This window comes from Malus sylvestris, chromosome 11 (assembly GCF_916048215.2).
Source record: "Malus sylvestris chromosome 11, drMalSylv7.2, whole genome shotgun sequence".
Classification (NCBI taxonomy): Eukaryota; Viridiplantae; Streptophyta; class Magnoliopsida; order Rosales; family Rosaceae; genus Malus; species Malus sylvestris.
Window position 1 is genome coordinate 12676794 of NC_062270.1, and position 19180 is coordinate 12695973.

Genomic DNA, 19180 nt, shown 5'->3' on the forward strand with positions numbered 1-19180 from the left:
CTGTCAAGTTAAGTGAATAGATGTTTAAGTTGTCAAATTGTCAAATTGCAACCTCAATGGTCATATATTTTTTCTTATTATCAAAATATGTTATTCAGATTTTCATAGTTTGACATGTAGTCACTCAGGTTTAATCAAATAATTGTCCTCGTGATGATAAGGTTATCGGAAGATAGTCCTTGTGGTAAAAAAAAATATTAAGATTTAAACCCTCATGATGTAGTCTATTAACAAATTTAGTCCAAAAACGATTTCTTCTGTTAATTGTCCATTAAATGCAGAGGTAAATGAGGTAATAGATTCCCAAAGTTCAAAAATTTCAAGACTTCCACACCGCCGCAACCACCACCACCATGTTAGATGTCCACATTCTCCTCTTTCTATACATGGTGGTAAAGAGGGTCAATACCAAAAACAACCCGAACTTTCCTTCCCCCTCTTTAAAATGGACACCTCCAACAAACAAAAAGATTGTTCTCCAAATGCCGAGCTCAGACCTCAAGTCCTAAAGACCGTGGATTGTGGACCACGATCCCCAAGGCCGGAGCTCATATTCAAATTTTCAACCAACACATCGTTCCTCAATTTCATTCCTTGATTGCATTCCAATTCTAATTTCACCCCTTCAAACAAAACACAACAAAACAGTATCATACAAACATGCGTAGGCAACATAAATTTAAAAAACGCAGAACCCTGTGGATACAGATCATAAAGATACAAGTGATACTGTACATCAAATGCGTAACTACAAACCTTCGGAGGAAGAGCTACACTGAATATATAAAATGCCACTGCTATCGAAGCCTACAGACTGGAAGAACTACCTAAAGGATATGCCACACTTACTCTTATCTACAGGTTGCCACTATTTTAGTTCTTCTGCACGACTTCTCGATATCTTTAAAGACTCCAAGGATTTCCAATTATGTACTGAGGGAATGAATCGAAAGGATCAGAATGATTTCTCTACTTCTTTTGCAAGAGTACCATTAAAAAGAATGCAATCCCTCGAGTAACAATACCAGTGATGATGAGGAAGATTAAACTGCGGTTCCAATGATTGAGATCATATCCATTTTTCATTAGTGAACCACATCGTGTGATTAGCCACACTCCAGAGTACCTAAAATTAAAAGAAAGAAAGCAAGAAGCTCTAATGTCTGCTCGAAGGATGATGCACAATTATTTTGTAGAAATAACAGGTTATTCCAAACCTTTTGGCATTTGATATGACAAAAGCTTCCAAAGCCCACTTAGTGTAGCACAAATTAGCTATTCTTGAAACGAGTTTGTTCTCGTTGTAGTTTGCTACTAGAGTCAAAATGACTGGAAGAAGTACTGACCACTGCACGACAAAACAAATGGCTTAAAACCGGAAAAAGAAAACACATGCAGATACATGAATACATTTGATTAATAGATCCTCAACGTGAAAAAAAACATTCTTACCAGTTGGGCTGGCCCAGGTTCCAGGTATATGGACAGTGCATAAGCTATACCGGTTACGCAGTAAACCAGACAAATCAAAACAATGTAATTATCTATGATGGATGATCTTGGATTGTTGAAGAAATAGAACATAGAAAGATACACTAGAGGCTTCATGATTGTGTTGAAATGATCAACTGTGTCCTTTGAAAGAAAGTACGCCAAACTACTCATGCCAGAAGAGCTCTCCCTCCAGTAGTGCAATTTATCCAGTCCAAACGTTCTTAAAGCAGCAATCTTGCACAGGAGAGCTGAAATGCAAACAAAATTAGGAGGGGTGAGAAGTAAAATATGTCTAGGTAAAAAGCTATGATTTCAGGACACGAGCATGAGTAGTGATTGGACATGAATGTGGGTGCCAACCACGTCAATTTCCAAAAATACATAACGCAATGCAAACAACTATAGGGTAATGTTCTTTTCACAAGCAATCCAGTGCTAACAAGAATATTGCAGACTGTCAATTGAGAACATGCATCCAAACAAGAATCCACTTGATCACTGATTCAGATCTATAGTTTAACTTCCTTCAAACAGTTTTCAGTTAACGTAAATAGAAATTTACCCTCATACACATTTGTTTGGTAAAAGCCCAGTAATTTTTTTCCTATCAGTCATTAACAACTACCCCACCTTCCATAGCCATAGGCTGAAAAGCACTCACCATGACACCACTTGTTAATACAATGAAAATTAGAAAAGAATATGGGAAATAGACATAAAAAGGTTGGCAAAGAGAGAGTCAGGTTTCCAGTGAGTATGAGAGGCCAAACTGGTGAGTTACTGTTGACCCTAAAAATTACAAAGCCTACATGGCAATCAGGTCGAGTAACTGTTGAGCTAACTACATCCTTGTGAATGTGGGCGTGCCACCTCGTGACGGAGCTCGGTCGGGCAAGTAGAATAGATGTCATGGTGGTGTGGAGTGCATTGTTAACTTCTGCACTTAACTACGACTGAGGAAGGAACACCTATCGACCTAGGGTTCTAAAACCTAAAGACAAGGTTGCTAATTCATTGCAAAGATCAAGATTTTGCGTACCAAGTTTGGCTGCTTCAACTATATTCACAAGAATAAGTGCGCCGAATCGGTCTCAGACTGTAGGGGCAAAGACACTCAAAGGAAAGGAGTGTCTTTATAGTCAACGTGGTTCGGCCGTCTAAATGCCGAACTATGAAGTGCACGAGAGTAATAGATCATAGAACACTTCAATTCACCGAGAAGCTAATGAAGTGACCTCTTTGGACGAAAAAATTAAGAACTCTTCTCTGGCCAAGACTTGGATAGATAACCAACCAACAAGAAACGGTGTTGTTTACTAGTCCAAACTGAAGATGCTCCTGAATCGCTTGATTCTACGGCCCCAATGTTGTTTAGTTATCCAAACTCAAGATGTCGCTAGTTGTCAACACAGTGTTGTTTACTTACCAAACTGAAGATGTGTTGATGAGAGGGTTAGGATAGTATTTTTCTCAGGGTTATGAGAAAGGTTTCGCAAAGAGCAAGGGGTTTCGCGTAGAGCATTTTGAATTGTTTGTTGAGTTGAAGGGGCTTTTCACATTGCAAAACCTCTTCTATTTATAAGGGTGAACTTCGTGATAAATAGGTTTGCCAAGGTAGAAGCCTGAGAGGACTACACCTACTCCGCATTTACTTAGGATACTCTCTCTTTATCCCTTAATCCCTTCTTTAGCCAAACTCAATTCGGTCCAGTCTCGGCCTCTTTCTCTTGAACCAGGGTTCTGAACCTAGTCCCTTTATGCACTTGATTCATCCTCATCTGATCAAGCATACGTTCGAATCTTATCAGAACCTATCATGATCCTTAGCAATTTTAATTCACTTAAGACACGACCAAGCCACGCCTCAACCACATCTCAGCCTGATCCTTTAAAAGTCCTACTCTTACAGGGAGTCGGTCGAATCAGCACTATTTTGGGCTGAGAGCCAACTCGCCTGAGGAATCATTACTGGCCGAGAGTCATGGCCTTTCAATTCGGGTTATCCTATCTCGGCCCAAACCTATATTTCAGGGTTCAGGCCCAAACAGTTCAGGTATGTTGCTCTATTTTACTCAAAAATTAATTTTTACTCAACATACTACATACATGTAAATGGCATGGTCTAGTAACTTCTAATAAAGGCAAGTTGATCATGAAAAAATCTGAGACCATAAAGTAAAATCACAGTTTAAGGAAGTGTGCATAATCAAGAAACAAAAAGTAGTTTACTTACACACTGATATGACTGTGTATGTATAACCAAGTGCACCAAAGGTTTCATCGCGCACTTTGGCAATTGTTCCTAAGCAGATCCCAGCTAGCAATAAAATCAGAAAATCTACAGCTTGTGTTCTAGCTTCTCGTAACCACTGCTTACAGGCCCTGTAAAATCCAGAAATACAAGAAGTCAAGTTGAACCATTCAAATCTATAATCTTAATGGAAGTTAGCAGTTGCAAATTTTGGGTAAAATAGACTCTGCTGGGGGTAACAGTCACACTCCAAGACAGTGGGCAAGCCTATGGATAATGGTTGATTGTCTAAGCCTTCACAGATAACCATGCTAATATCGTCTCAGCATCTTTATTCTTTTTCAGGTATACTGGGAAAGTAAAAAATGATAAGTGCCATCCTTACTAGCATAATATGTATGTCCAACAGTGCAAAACATTATCCCCGCCCGCTCTTTTTCCACTTTACAGTTACAATCCCCAAGGTCTTAATGTTCCTTGCATAATAAAACTCAACAAATTTATACGACACTCATCATATTCATATGGTTAATATCTCATAGAGAAATAGGAATATTTTTTGCAACAAAATTACTAAAAATGGAATATCCACCTTCCGAGGAAATATTTATATTGCTGGAACACGCCAGGGTTAGTCCGCTCAGATAAGTCGTTTAACGTTATAAAATTATGTTTTAAAGCGTCCTTCTTCACCTCAACATGATACTTGACATCCTTCCAAAAGTCTCTAGCAAAGGACTGTCCCTCAGATACAGCATTTGGAGTACTTCCTCCATGAGCTGAATTGTCACCTGCAGATGCAACCATCCCATCAACACTCTGAAGCATATCCATAGGAACTGGGTACCCATTATGAAGCATCCATCTAACAGGTAGTTGCTTATAGGTCACCCCTGTGGTTGTATTTGGTTTTACTATGCCTTCCAAAATATCAATGAAATAGTCTGGAGGGTTGACACGCTCAGGGACAGTAATCCCAAGACTACCAAAGTACTCTTCAATTTTCTTCACTGGTCCATGATACACTGTAAGTCCCCCTTTAGCCAGAAGGATCAAATCATCAAACATCTTGAACAAGGTATAGCTGAAGCACCCAAAATAGACAATTAGGAAAACGAACTACTTAAAAATGACTTCCAACGAATTTTAAATATTACTTTTCCTTCAAAGGTCCACAGAGTTTGGTACCCCAATTCCCAAGACGTGTTTTATGTATGCTCATTGTTTTACAAAGATTTGTAGTAAATGTTATGGGTTTTCACTTTCCTTCTCTGAGGATTCAATCTCATCCTAAGCATTTAGGAGTACAAATTGTAGATTAAAAAAATTTAATATAAAAGTAAAAGCTAGCATACAAATAAAGTGTGTCCCGCAACCTTTAGCCAATTGTCTTTTCTACCTACCAAAGAAATAACCTTGAAAAGAAATCAAATTTTAATAAAATGATTTCCGAATCAATATCTATCTGAGTGTGATACAAAGTGTAGGGACACATTGTGAATTGTTCATGTGAAAGAGAGGCTTTGTGTTCTAGGATATATCTGAAGTATTTAGAATGCTCTGAAGGATTTAAAAGCCCACAAAGAAAAACCATGCAAATGTTAAAATAAACAAGTTACCTCACAATGTGCATTCTTGTACTTACGAAAAGTTAAATTACCTAGGTTGGTGGACAACCATGCAAATGTTAACTCCTTCAAGAGCCTCACGTCGAAGAGCTTTCAGTAATAAAATAGAAGACGAACTATCCAAACCAGATGTGGGTTCATCTAAAATTAGAAGTGATGGTTCCATGACCATTTCCAGCCCAACATTTACTCGCTTTCTTTGACCTCCAGAGATTCCTCGCTTCTCCACCGTTCCAACCAGGGAATCCCGCACAGCCTGCAGACCCAAAGATTCAATAACCCTTTCAACGACTAAGACCTTCTCTGGTTTAGGCAGTTCAGCAGAAAGTCTACAATAACCAAAAATCCAGAAGAAAAGGATAGTAGAAGAACTAATGTCAGTACCAGTAAAAGAATGTGATCAAGGAGGTAAGAAAAGAAACAAAATTACGACAGAAAAGAGCAGAACAGTCCAAAACCGATCACAGTGTCATTGATATTGCCTATTAAGTGGCTCTACAAGCCTAAGTTCTATAGAATTGTGATCATATTTCGAATATGCAGAAAGATTGCATGAATCAACAGAGATGCAGGTTTCACAAATTTTATGAGAAATGCAGGCTCTGAAATTCAGAAAATACAGACTATCCAGAGACCAGGGAAAGCAGAAGAACAATGTCAAGTAAGAACATTTCTTGGTTGATTCCAAAAATAGCAGACATGGTACATACACGAAATTCAAACAAGAAATGAAAAATATGTATAAAAAATAACATTTAGAAGCTTAAAAGCTTTACTGTTTCATTTTTAGAATCCACATCTTTCGAGCTAGTAGTTGACTCAACATCAATATTTGGTAGGACGTGGACGTGTATTCACAGACCCTGCGTAAAACGGGAGCCTTGTGCACTGGGTACGACCTACGACGTGGACGTGTATTCACAAATTCACAGAACAATTATGAATCATATAAATGTCACTTTCTTTTTTGACGGACCACTCCTAGAACACCAAGTGCGACTTCCAAGATTATTAGAGTTCTATTATCTCTTAAAGCAAATGGACCTAAAGAAAGGAATCAAGAATTTTATTAGATACATTGATTGTTACTTCCAGAGATTGAAGGCATGAATCTTAGGGCTTAATGAAGTAATTAAAAACCAAACCAAACCACTAGATTCCAACACATGTACATGCTAGTCAGTAATATATTTTCACAAGAACATTTTGGAAGCATTGCACTTTAAATGTCAATGTTAGAAAACCACCCTGCATCATCAGATTAACAAATAAGAGGTGACTAGGAATGGGACATTCCAAACCCAAAGACCCCTTGCAACCAATTAGAAAACCATCGGACCCAAAGTTTAAGCTGTTAGAGAATGAGCCAACCACGCATACAAAACTACCAGCAACTATGCAAAGTAGTTGCATACCTGCATCTTGCACTAAACCAGAGATTCTCTTCAACTGTCAAATTTCCATGCACAATATCATCTTGTGGCACAAAGCCAATGATTTTCTTGTAACAGTGGATAGCTTCCATCTTTCCATTTACAAGTATCATACCACTCACTGTGCACCCCCTCACTTTTCCAACCAAGGCAGAAAGAAATGTTGTTTTTCCAGCCCCAGATGGACCCATGACAGCTGAAACCCGGCCAGGCGATATTTTCCCAGTCACACACCTCAATAGATGTTTGTTTTTCCCTTTCAACGTGAGAGTTAGATCTTTAAAAACAACCTCAATTGGAGGTCTCTTCCTGTTTTCAAGATCACCAGCCATTTGTATGACCCCGGAGAAGGTTAAGTTCGCATTCTGCTCCTGTAATGCCTTTTCCTTCTCAATTTGACCATATGCATACTTGAAAATTTGACTCTGAGTATGCAACTGCTTACCTTTCGGTGCTTTTGGTGCTTCCTTTTTAATGTTTTTATCTCCTATTTCTAGATTGAAGCCTTCATGACTATTTGGGTCTTCCTCGATTGCATTTATCATTTGTGTGAGGTTTCTTTTTTCCTTTTCCTTTCCTTTAGATGTTCCAGCTGATTGCTCACCTATCCCGGTTGGCATAGATGGCAAGGCAGCATCTGATCCAGGTTTAGCCTGTCCGAATCCTTTCAGCGGGTCTGACTTGGTGGATTTTCTGCGAGAAAATGTATGTGAAAACTGTGTTGACAGTCCAACTGCATGCTTCTTAGCAATGTCTTTCGCAGATTTCCATTTTTCACGCGCTTGTGCATTTTCTCTTACACTTTCAACTGCTCTTTCCCTCGATTTTGCTTGTCTTTTTTCTCGGGTGGCGAGAACTTGGTCAGAAAAATTATATAGAACGAGAAAGATGAAAATTAATCCTGCCTGCATTCACAGTGAAGGTTCATCAGTACAGATGTTCTCAAAAACATTGTGAAAAACATATGAGACAAGCTGTTAACTCTTTGGAAAATATTGTGTTTGACACATATTATAGAAGAGCGCTAAGAATGTAAGTACTCCATGAATAGGTCATTCCACAAGCTTACATTTGCCATTATAATTTTAAAGGAGTGAGTAAGACCACTCACAAAAATCATGATACCATATGCAGTTATATTTTGATTTTCTGAATGCGACTTACAAGTCGCCATCCGGAAACAATCTGCAAGTTAAACAACAATGGATATTATCACTAGATTCAAAAGGATGGATAAACAACTAGACTCGAAGCACAAAAGCAAAAGACTATTGTAGGAAAAAAAAAAAAAAACAGCATTATCTGGCATCTAACAGGATGTTAATTGAAGCAAAGAAAATCATATACTATTAACCTACAAAAACGTCTCCAGTTACACGTAAATTTTCTTGTGAAGGTTCAGAATACTACTCCAAACTGGCATTGTGTTAACTCTAACAAAATCAGGCAAACCAAGCAGTTGTATCCAGGTAATAACTATACCGAGAGAGGTGAAACCAAAATTATGCAGCTTGCCAAACTTGCCTATCTGAGAGTAGTTTGAAAATCCACTAGTGATCAAACAATTACAAGGATTTTCATACCTTACAACCCACGTCCGTATGTTCCCAAGCTCAACTTTCTTGGACTCCACTCCCCATACAATTTTTCACTCAAATTCCTCAAACATTCCCTTCTCGTGTCATCTCACACCCTTCCAACCCTTGGTTCTTGTACTTTGTGGAGCAACCACTCTACCCTAGTGCTGACCCTCTTTTTGACAGACATAATTGGTATCTCTGACAACAACTCGGAAGATCAAGTTTTTGAGGATTAGGTCCAATATAATCACCTTGTCAAAATTATCACCATTAACTAGCGCCCCCACTGAAAACTCCTTTCAAAATTTCCCACATAAATTGTAAAATTGTGGATACTAATTTTCATAAAGATCTTTATTCATTAGAGTAGAAGGAACCAAAGCGAAAATGGACCGAACCGAAACCCTAAAATTCGGTGCGGGAATCAGTATGAAATGTTGATTTGTTCGGTAATACTGTACTGAACCAAAGATACATAATATAATTTTAATTTTAAATACTGTACCGAATCCAAATCAACCCCTCTCTCGACCTCACCTCACTCTGCTCTTGAGTCTCGACTCCTCTGCCCTTTCATCTCTGATTCTCTCGATCTCTCTCCTCCTCTCTATTCTCCGTCTTTGAATTTAGCCACATCACACCACAGTGACCAATGACCACACCAACTATCTCTCTCTCCAGCTAGATACTTCTCTCAGTCTCTCGTTCGATTTTCTCTGCACTGCACAAACCTGAAGGTAAGAAACTGCGACCTTCCTGAATCATTTCATTTCTCAACTTAGATTTGAATTCGAGATTACAGTTTCTGATTTGTATTAAATTTAGGGGTCGTGATTTCGAAATTAGGGATTGTCAACTTTGAACTGGAATTGGAATTGGATTCTGAAAGTGGGGACTAGGATTTCAAAATTAAGGATTGGAATTTGTATGTATGCAGATTACAGATTACAGACAGGAGGTTGGTTCTAAATTCTAATCTAATGTATCTGTGTGTGTAGTTCAATCAGGGCCCTTGAATTACAAGAATTGGAATCTTGATCTACTTAATTAGGAACAAGCAAGTCTGCATGGTTAGTGAATTGGGGGTGCGTTTGGTACGTGGGACGGGACGGGACGGAACGGGACGAGGCGTTCCGTCCCGCGTTTGGTGCGCCAAAAATGGGTGGAACGGGCTGTTCCACGGGACAGATTTTGAGTGTTTTTGCGTTCCACCTCCCCCCCTGGAACGGGTTTGTTCCACGTTTGTGGAACGCAATGTTTTACCATTTTAAGACAAATATACCCCATATCTTTTTCAAAAATTACACCTTCGTTCCGTCCCGTCCCGTCCCGTTCCGTCCCGTCCCGTTCCGTTCCGTTCCGTCTGCGTACCAAACGCACCCTGGAATTTGGAATTTGAATTGTGGTATTTTGAAATGGATTGGAATTGAGGTATTTTGAATTGGAATTTTTATTGGAATAGGTATCTAGTTTGAATTGGGATTTTTATTAGAATAGGTATCTAGTTAGAATTGGAATTGTAACTTAATTTGTTGCATTTGGATTTGGTTGCATGTAATTTGATTTTAAGTAGTTTGCTAGTATAGAGATAGTAATGATACTAATGAACATTATATTTAAGCAGTTTGCTAGTAGTTTGTTAGTAGTTTGGGAAGGGATAGAGGAAGGAAAGAAAAACCATTTGGTAAAATGGGAGGTAGTTATTAAAAGTAAGGAGGAAGGGGGTTTAGGTGTGGGGAATTTGAGGAAACGGAATGAAGCGTTACTAGCTAAGTGGTTGTGGAGATTCCCAAAGGAATCAAATTCTCTTTGGCAAAAGGTGATAAGAAGCAAGTACGGGTTGCAGGATAACGGGTGGGATGCAAATCCTTCGATGCGTGTTTCAAGTCGTAGCCTATGGAAAGATATTTCGTCTGGTCTTCAATCGTTCCAAGAGTGCTACAAGTTTGAGGTAGGCAATGGGGAGAGGGTGAGGTTTTGGGAGGATGGTTGGTTGGAAGGTGGACCATTGAAAGAGCAATATCCTAGATTATTCTTGTTATCGAGAATGCACAACCTGAGCATTTCAAGTTTTGTGGATTCTTCTCTTCATTCTTTGAGCTGGAATTTTGACTTCAGAAGAAATTTGAATGAGTTGGAGATAGAAGAGGCAGCTAGGTTACTATAGAAGGTGGAAAATGTTCGTTTGATTCAATCAAGAGTGGATAACAGAAGGTGGAAACTAGACTTATCAGGACTGTTCACTTGCAAATCCTATAGCTCTTTTTTGAGCAACAATGGAACCGTGCAACATTTTCCCCCCTTTTCTCATATTTGGAAATCAAAAGCTCCTCCAAAGGTCAAAGTTCTTGTGTGGTTAGTGGCTACTGGGAAGGTCAACACTTGTGATCAAGTTCAAAGGCGAATGCCCTTTATTTGTATTTCTCCCCATTGGTGCAGTTCGTGTAAATCAGAGGAGGAGAGTGTTAATCATAAATTTCTCCATTGTTCTTACTCAATACCGTTGTGGTGGAAATTGGTTCAGGAAGTCAGAGTTAGTTGGGTCACTCCAAAGGGTTGTTTCGAGCTTCTAAGCACCAGTTTTGAGGTTTTAGGAAAGGGGAGGAAAGCTAAAGCTTTGTGGGGTTGTTTGCTGTTGGCAGTTCTCTGGAACATTTGGTTGGAGCGTAACAGAAGAGTTTTTGAGGATTATAATGGAGTGGGGGCAGAAGAATTATGGGGTAGAGTAAGATACTGGGCAGCCCTCTGGGCATCAGTTTCGAATGAGTTCAAGGATTATTCTCTTTCTCATATAGTGTGGGATACGTTAGCAGCCGTAAAATGATTTTGGTTGAGGTTATGTTGTAATCAGATCTATTTGAGAGGTCTTAGCTAGCTTTGCTACATGGTGGATTTCTTATCCACTATTTTGTAATTCTTGTTTTTATTTTAATAAAGTGTTATCGTTTCTTCTCAAAAAAATTGTGTGAAGAATTGTGTATGTGCCAAAGGCCCATTACCGATCCCGAACCAAAAAACCGAAATAATTTCAGTATACCGAACTTTGGGAAAACCAAAACTTTGGTTTGGTTTAGGTATTCAAAATCCTGTCTCGAAAATTTTCAGTTCAGTTTTCTGTTTAGTATCCTGAACCGAACCAGCCCTAGAAATATTTGCTCCAACATGAGTTTCATTTGATTTTAGATGCATTTTTTTCTACCATTTTCTAAGATTTGAATTTCAAATGCTAATATTAGAAATTATGTCTTCCTTCACAGATGAACAAGTTGCGCACCACCTACTATGGAATTGTTCCCTTCTTCCGTACCGTATAACCAGCCATTTTTTTCCTTCTCAAAAGGAGTAACTGGCAGTTATTCTTTCAAGATTCATGTGTCCTATAATTACTATCAAATTTAGGACCAAAATGCAGGTCGCTGTTGCTGAAATTTCCCCTTGCTAATTTAGTTTTTCCAATTTTTGGTAACTAATGAAACAAAATGAGATTTTGGTATTTGTGATTCTATTCCATGCATGAAAAGAGAAGCTTACCTTCCTCAGTTGTCGAACCTTGCCTGCAAAAGTGTCTGCAATGGGCAGCAAATGTCACGTAAGTATAAACAAAGTGAGCAACTGATGCATTCTCTATTTAGTGTAAGGACAAGTGCTAGAAGTTCTGGAATAATTATACCCACTACTGCAAGGGATTTTTCGGATGGTTGACGGACAATATGATCCACCGGTACAGAATACCTCTCTACTACTAACGACATCAGCCCACTGAGCTGCTCCTCCACAAGTATGGTTTTGCTTCCCAGGAGGTAGATGATAGCTGTATCTGTGGAATATTTCTGCCGATAAATATTAATGTATGCTAAGCCTAAGGAAAATCAAAAAGTAGAAAGAATTCAGAAGTGAAAAACAAAAGTTACAAAAAGAATATGAACTTACGGCTCACATATCCCAGATCCATTATTGAGTTTTGCAAGTGGGCAGTAAGCACCCTTTGGGCAAGCTTCATTGATACAGATGAGAAATGTTAATAACAAAAATTAAGTCAGGAACACTCAACAATGTTTCAGGCCTAACATGAACATATATAAAATTCAATGGAAGAAGGTAGATAACACATACGAACGAACAAAGATGTCAAGAATTGCATTAGCAAGTATTAAACACTAGTTATTTTGAAAACGTAGTCATTTAACAGGGTCATTTAACAGGTTTGAAATACTCACGGAGCATGCAAGTAAGACCTCGAGGGCAGAAGAAACCCTCACAACAAGGTTGACACTCAACAGTTCTGGCAGGCACATACGTTCGATTTTTCAGTTCAACTTGTTCAGCAGAAGCACAAGCCCACCCAGGCTCACATCCAGAAATCCATGCTGACAGATTACAGTTCTTGTTCGGTTTTAAGTATGTGGTCTTCTTGGTTTGCAATATACCACCAGCGTAGATCTGCATTTCTGCGGCTGTGCACAATCGACCCAAAATCTCCCCAATCGTTCCACCTACAAACATCATCAGAAATGATAAATGAAACTGACTGAATCGGTTATATAATTATCAGGAGAGAGGAGATTGCATAACAGTGTGTCAATGTCAGTATGATTTACACAGCACAATTTATGTTTAATACCAAGTTATTGTTTCCCACGGAAGTAAAAATCTGAGTACAAATCTAATTGATCTTCTTTTCAACTAGAATGAAAAACTGTCTAGTATTTATCATTAATATGGTACTATTTCCACTGCTTTTCGCACCGAACCTGTCCTTAAAGTTTTGCAAGAAAACAGAAAAACCATATCCCCATTGCCTCCTAAACTCTATATCTAAGTTCACTCTGGCGAACTCAGACTTTGTTCTGCAATTACAAAATGGAATTTCATTCAAGTTGCGTGCTTTCTCTATCCCACTGCTGCGGAAATTTCATTCAAGTCTTCTCACCCTACCATTCGTAACATTTATTACAACGAAATTAAAAATTGAAGACATTGGTAATAACTAAGGTTGTATGTACCTGCCATTTTTTTAGCACAGTTGGTAATGAAGCTTGAATCTTGTGAGAAATTGAAAGCCCCATTCAAATCCTCGTCTCTGGAGTACAAACGAAAGTAAATTTTCACTACACCAAATCAAAATAATAAAAAAATAACGCATGTGGTGGATTGCCCTGGTTGAAGAGTCCCCGGTGCAACCGGGTTCAAACCCTCCCATCCCCATTGTATAGCTTAGAATAGTAATACTGCTTGTAATTTATAAATTAAAAAAAATAAAAAAATAAAAAATAAAGAATAAAAAGAGAAAAACACAGACAAAGTGATAGAAGCAAACCCACACGTCGATGATGCAGAAGCCAAACTTTTTGAGGAGTTCATCACGGAAGACATGTGTGAGATTGGAGTAGCGGCTCAAGACGAGCTCGGTGGCGAGGTCATACACTCTGCTGCCACCATCGCGGCCTTCGGAATCCTGCCCCGCCGCTCGGGGCAGAGGCGAGCTGAAGAAGCTGCTGGAGAAAACGAGTAAAGAGAAAACCCTAACAGAGAGAATTTGGAGATGCTCTCTGCTCATACCGACCGCCTTCACCCTCCAAACGGAGAAATCGACTGATGGATTGCAATGTAGCGGTCCAATTGGCGGTTGCGATCGGTTGAAGGTGGCGATTCGGGAAATGTACGGTGGGGATAGGGAAGTGTGGTTAGAGGGAGAGGAGGATGAGTGGTGGGAGAAGAAAGTGAGAGGGGTGGTGGAGGATGGTGGGAAGCCATGGGGAAACAGAGAACCTGAGGAGCTTTGGGGGGTTTTGCTTGTTTGGCTGGGAGAAAGAGCTGGCGAGGGAAAAGGAAGGGAGAGAGAGAGGTCTGATTTGTTTGACTGTTTGGGGGTTTTAGTGGTATTCTAAATTTCTTATTCACTTTGTAAGTAAGGAGTTTGAGTTTGATTATCGACAAATAAATTCGAATTACATTATTACTAGTATAAATCTTCATTTTTTTTTGGGAACTTTAACGAAAAGCACTCGGTACTGTTTACTTTAACGAAAAACCACATTTTTACACTAAAAAGTCAATCCTGGTACTATTCACTTTACCCTTTATTTTGTCCTTATCATTAAAACTCAAAAGTTTTCAAGACCTTTTCATTAGTTTTCCTTTTTTTTTAAGATCATCTTCGACCATTGAGGATAAAGTCTAAAAATTTAAAAACTTGTTTTTCTTCTCCAACCCTCATGTCTTAAAATTTTAACCGAGATTATTAAATAAGGAGTTTAGTCTTTTTTTTTTTCAGTAACTTTTTTTTTAAAATAAAATTTATGTTGATTATTCTAATTTATTTTTATGAATATTTTAATTCAAAAATATTTAAATTCCGATAAGTAATTAAAAACCATGCAAATACATAATTATTTATAAAGGTTTAAGTGAAATTTGATTTAAATAATTTTCTTACATTATTTTAGATGTCAGATTTAATTTTGGGCAATCAAATCTTTTTTTTACCATTAGATTTAATTCCATTTTATCACAGCCGTTAGATTGTAAGTAAAAAACAAAAAAATGATTGAAATATGATAGTTTGATGACTCTAAAATAATTTAAATCAGGTTTAAATTCTAAGGGTAATCTAGTCTAAAGATATATTTTCTTCCAGAGATCATTTTAGTCCATTGGTAGGAGATGGTTTGAGAGGGTTTTAAAACATATATTTTAAGCTTTATCTCAAATTGAAAATGATCTTAAAATAAATAATATCGTTTGTTAAAAAATAAAAATAAAAATGTCGTCGTCTCAAGGCCCATGCCTCTATTTACATTTAACTACGAAGGGGAGATTTGAAGACAGGCCCAAAACATAAGCCCAATTAAAAATATAGAAAAAACCGAAAAGCATAACTCATGGCGCACGTTAGCAACGGGCCTCGAATCAAAAAGAGGCTTCAACAAAGGGTGTTGTTTCTGGAAGTAGGAGAAAGTTCTGGAACGTCGTCGGTTCTGTCGCCCAACAATAATAACACTCAAAACGGCAGAAGAACCCTAGTAAAGTAAAAGCTGCGCGAGCCTCTTATCCACACTCACACTCTTCCTACTCCCTCACGAAAGCTGCGACCCTTGAAGCTCCGACAATGGCGTCGGCCAACGCTCTTACTTCTGCTTCCGTCCTCTGCTCTCCCAAACAGGTACGTACTGGCTCCTTTGATTGCCTGCTATTGCGCAAGTGTTTGAAATTTTGCGTTTTTGGGTGCTTCGTATTTTGGTTACTCATCTTCTGTAAGCCAAACGTGGTTTAAGCTATGTGGGTTGGTTTGATTGTGTTTTTGGGTTGCATTTTGTGATAATTTGAGGTTTATTTGCTTTGATCTGCCTGGGTTTTGTTTGGTTGGTTCAATTTTCACAATTTCGTTGATGGTGTGAATTACTGGTAGCTTTATAGCTTGAATTAGTGGATAGTTTTGTGATTGGTAATTGGTTCTCGTTGGAAAGGATGGAAAATGCAGAGTCTAATAATCTGGGGTTTTTTTATTTCTGTGTTTATTGGTTGCTTGTTAATTGCATTTGAGGATTATTATGTCTATTCTGTTTCGGTTTTCTTCGCTTTGGTTAGTTTCGTAATTTCATTTCTATGGTGTGATTTGATGGCGTTAGCAGAGTTTGAGAAGGGGGGTGAATCAGCAGCAAAACAATAGGGTGAATTACAGGCAATCAAGGGGTCGCTTTGTTGTGAAGTCCTCTGCAAAAGAAATTGCTTTTGACCAGCATTCAAGGCGTGCGCTACAGGCTGGAATTGATAAGCTTGCGGACGCTGTTGGCCTTACTCTTGGTCCAAGGGGTATCTTCTTTCTTTATTTTGCATATTTTTTGGGTGTGCGTTGGTAACCAAAAAAAAAAAAAAAACAACCCGCTTTAATTTGTTTCAACAGTTTTTAGTATGGAGAGGTTTCTTTTCATGGTATGCTCTTTGAATGGGAGCTGTTCTTGATATTGATTTGCGTTTTGTATTTTGAAGGGAGGAATGTTGTATTGGATGAGTATGGTAGTCCTAAAGTTGTCAATGATGGAGTCACTATTGCTAGAGCTATTGAGTTACCTGATGCGATGGAAAATGCTGGTGCAGCCCTAATTAGAGAGGTTTGACAGTTATGTTTATAGTAATTTCCTTGAAGTAGTACTGTACTATTGCAAAATTCCCAATTTACATTTTAAGAATTGGTTTTCCATGTTTCAACCGTGGGATTTAGGTTGCTAGCAAGACCAATGACTCTGCTGGTGATGGAACAACAACTGCATCAATTCTTGCACGGGAGATAATCAAGCTAGGGCTCTTGAGTGTGACCTCTGGTGCAAATCCTGTTTCGATAAAGAAGGGTATTGAGAAAACGGTACAAGGGCTGGTGGAGGAGCTAGAGAATAAGTCTAGGCCTGTTAAGGGTCGTGATGACGTTAAAGGTACTGTGGCTTGATGAGTGTAGGGTTATTTTGTCAAGTAATTTACTGAAAGCCCCACATTCTTATATTGATCATTGTTTTTCTTACAGCTGTCGCAACTATTTCTGCTGGAAACGATGAGCAAATTGGGACAATGATTGCTGATGCTATTGACAAGGTTGGACCTGATGGTGTCCTGTCGATTGAGTCATCCTCCTCATTTGAGACTACTGTCGAGGTAGAAGAAGGAATGGAGGTGTGTTTTCTTTCTCTGGTTTTAGTGGCAGTTCAACTTTTCCTTCCTGTCCTGTATTTTATGATTATCATCTCTTGATGTTTGTTGTCTTCGGTTACAGATTGACAGAGGATATATCTCCCCTCAATTTGTTACAAACGCTGAGAAATTGGTTGTTGAATTCGAGAATGCAAGAGTTTTGGTTACTGACCAGAAGATTTCAGCTATCAAGGACATAATTCCATTGTTGGAGAAGACCACTCAGTTGAGAGCCCCTCTGCTTATAATTGCTGAGGATGTCTCTGGGGAGGCTTTGGCGACTCTTGTTGTGAACAAGTTGAGGGGTATACTGAATGTTGCCGCTATCAAAGCTCCTGGTTTTGGTGAACGGAGAAAGGCTCTCCTCCAAGATATTGCCATTTTGACAGGTAACTATTTGGCTTAGTTTATCAGATTACATTTCAAGAACACGAGCCAAGTTTGATATCTCATGTTCGATTAGTTGTCTTGTATCTTCTTTAACTTCATATTTAATGGAACGTAATACTTGGTTAGTTTACATTTGTTAGATATTATGATTATTATCTAGTGGTGTCAATAAATAGTGATCAAACTTTTCTTTGATATAGTACTCATTTGGCTTCTTCTGGATGTATTCAGGGGCTGAGTTTCAAGCCAGTGACCTGAGTCTACTGGTTGAGAACACCTCAGTTGAGCAGCTTGGTTTGGCCCGAAAGGTGACAATCTCAAAGGACTCCACTACCATTATTGCTGATGCAGCATCAAAAGATGAGTTGCAAGCCAGAATTGCACAGCTGAAGAAAGAGCTGTCTGAGACAGATTCTGTTTATGACTCAGAAAAACTGGCTGAGAGGATTGCCAAATTATCAGGTGGAGTTGCTGTTATAAAGGTTGGTGCTGCTACAGAAACTGAACTTGAGGACCGTAAGCTTCGTATTGAGGATGCCAAGAATGCTACTTTTGCTGCCATAGAAGAAGGGATTGTGCCTGGTGGTGGTGCTGCTTTGGTGCATCTCTCAGCATATGTCCCTGCCATCAAGGAAAAACTTATCGATGCAGATGAGCGGCTAGGTGCTGACATTGTCCAGAAGGTAACAATCATACCTCATTTCTATATTCTATGATAATTCTCTTTTCAAGACTACTGTGCACGTAATTTGGTATCCTCTGGCTAATTTGAAAATTTTCTGAATGTGCCGAACAGCAAGGGATGTGGTAAAAAGTGTTTTGCACAAATACATATCTTTCTATGTTATTTAAATCTGAAAATGGATCTTAGAGTGTCTAGGGTTGGGCCATGAGGATCTCTTAACGCCTTCTTTTTTCTTCTCATCGGAGTTATTTCACAAAGACCTCAACCTATGTGCTGCTTGCAGGCACTGGTAGCACCAGCAGCATTGATAGCTCAAAACGCAGGAATTGAAGGCGAAGTGGTGGTGGAGAAAATAAGGGATAGTGAATGGGAGGTTGGTTACAATGCAATGACAGACAAGTACGAGAACTTGGTGGATGCCGGTGTTATCGACCCAGCAAAGGTAACAAGATGTGCTTTGCAGAACGCAGCTTCGGTTGCCGGAATGGTCTTGACCACTCAGGCCATTGTGGTGGAAAAGGCTAAGCCCAAGTCGGCCGCAGCAGCTGCCCCACAAGGCATGACTGTGTAATATGTGGTATTTTTAGATTGTCATAATTTTGGTAGAGTGGATTCTGCGGTGAATTCGGGCCAAAGACGGTTGTTAAAACTTGTGTTATCACTAAGAATGTGCCCTTTTTGTACGGATTGACAACAATGATTGTTTCTACATAAAAATGTGATAAAATTGAGAGCTCTCTCTCTCTTTGCTTTCACTAATTTTCTTTGAAACAAGTTAGTTTTATTTTACCCGGGTTAATAAATATGGCGAGTTGCGCATTGGTGTTGGAGTCCTTTGTGTTTAAGGCATGGTTGAAGAGTGGAATAAAGAGATTTAGAGCTCGTTTAGATGTGCTTTTAAAATGGTTAAAAGCGCTTTTAGAGAAAATCTTTTTTGGTTTCAAAATCACTTAAAAGTGCTTTCTGCAAGAAGCACCAATTTTGTGCTTCTTCCAGGAAGTACTTTAAGTGCTTTTCCAAAATTTACTTGCATTTTT

General features: G+C 38.8%; 2 protein-coding genes across 13 annotated transcripts; one reads left to right on the forward strand and one right to left on the reverse strand.

Moving 5' to 3' along the window:
- Positions 1-577: 577 nt before the first annotated feature.
- LOC126590098 (ABC transporter G family member 28-like) lies at positions 578-14263 on the reverse strand. Of its 12 annotated transcripts, none has more exons than XM_050255601.1 (15): positions 13708-14261; positions 13390-13466; positions 12604-12879; positions 12317-12380; positions 12057-12203; positions 11918-11952; positions 7876-7991; positions 6789-7711; positions 5406-5702; positions 4338-4829; positions 3728-3876; positions 1453-1742; positions 1218-1348; positions 1026-1126; positions 578-933 (listed from the first exon to the last, which is right to left on the reverse strand). In XM_050255601.1, exons 1-15 carry the CDS (start codon positions 13941-13943, stop codon positions 869-871), a joined length of 3399 nt encoding a protein of 1132 aa, XP_050111558.1. In that variant the 5' UTR covers positions 13944-14261; the 3' UTR covers positions 578-868. The 12 variants fall into 12 exon arrangements, with proteins under 12 accessions (XP_050111558.1, XP_050111564.1, XP_050111563.1 ...); XM_050255607.1 differs by having other exon boundaries at positions 13704-14261; XM_050255606.1 differs by having other exon boundaries at positions 13686-14261.
- A 1081-nt stretch (positions 14264-15344) lies between these two features.
- LOC126589624 (ruBisCO large subunit-binding protein subunit alpha) lies at positions 15345-18898 on the forward strand. Its single transcript, XM_050254981.1, has 8 exons — positions 15345-15548; positions 16018-16198; positions 16376-16497; positions 16608-16815; positions 16905-17050; positions 17151-17457; positions 17690-18141; positions 18427-18898. The coding sequence occupies exons 1-8, from the start codon at positions 15495-15497 to the stop codon at positions 18712-18714; spliced, it is 1758 nt and encodes a 585-aa protein (XP_050110938.1). The 5' UTR covers positions 15345-15494; the 3' UTR covers positions 18715-18898.
- Positions 18899-19180: the final 282 nt, after the last annotated feature.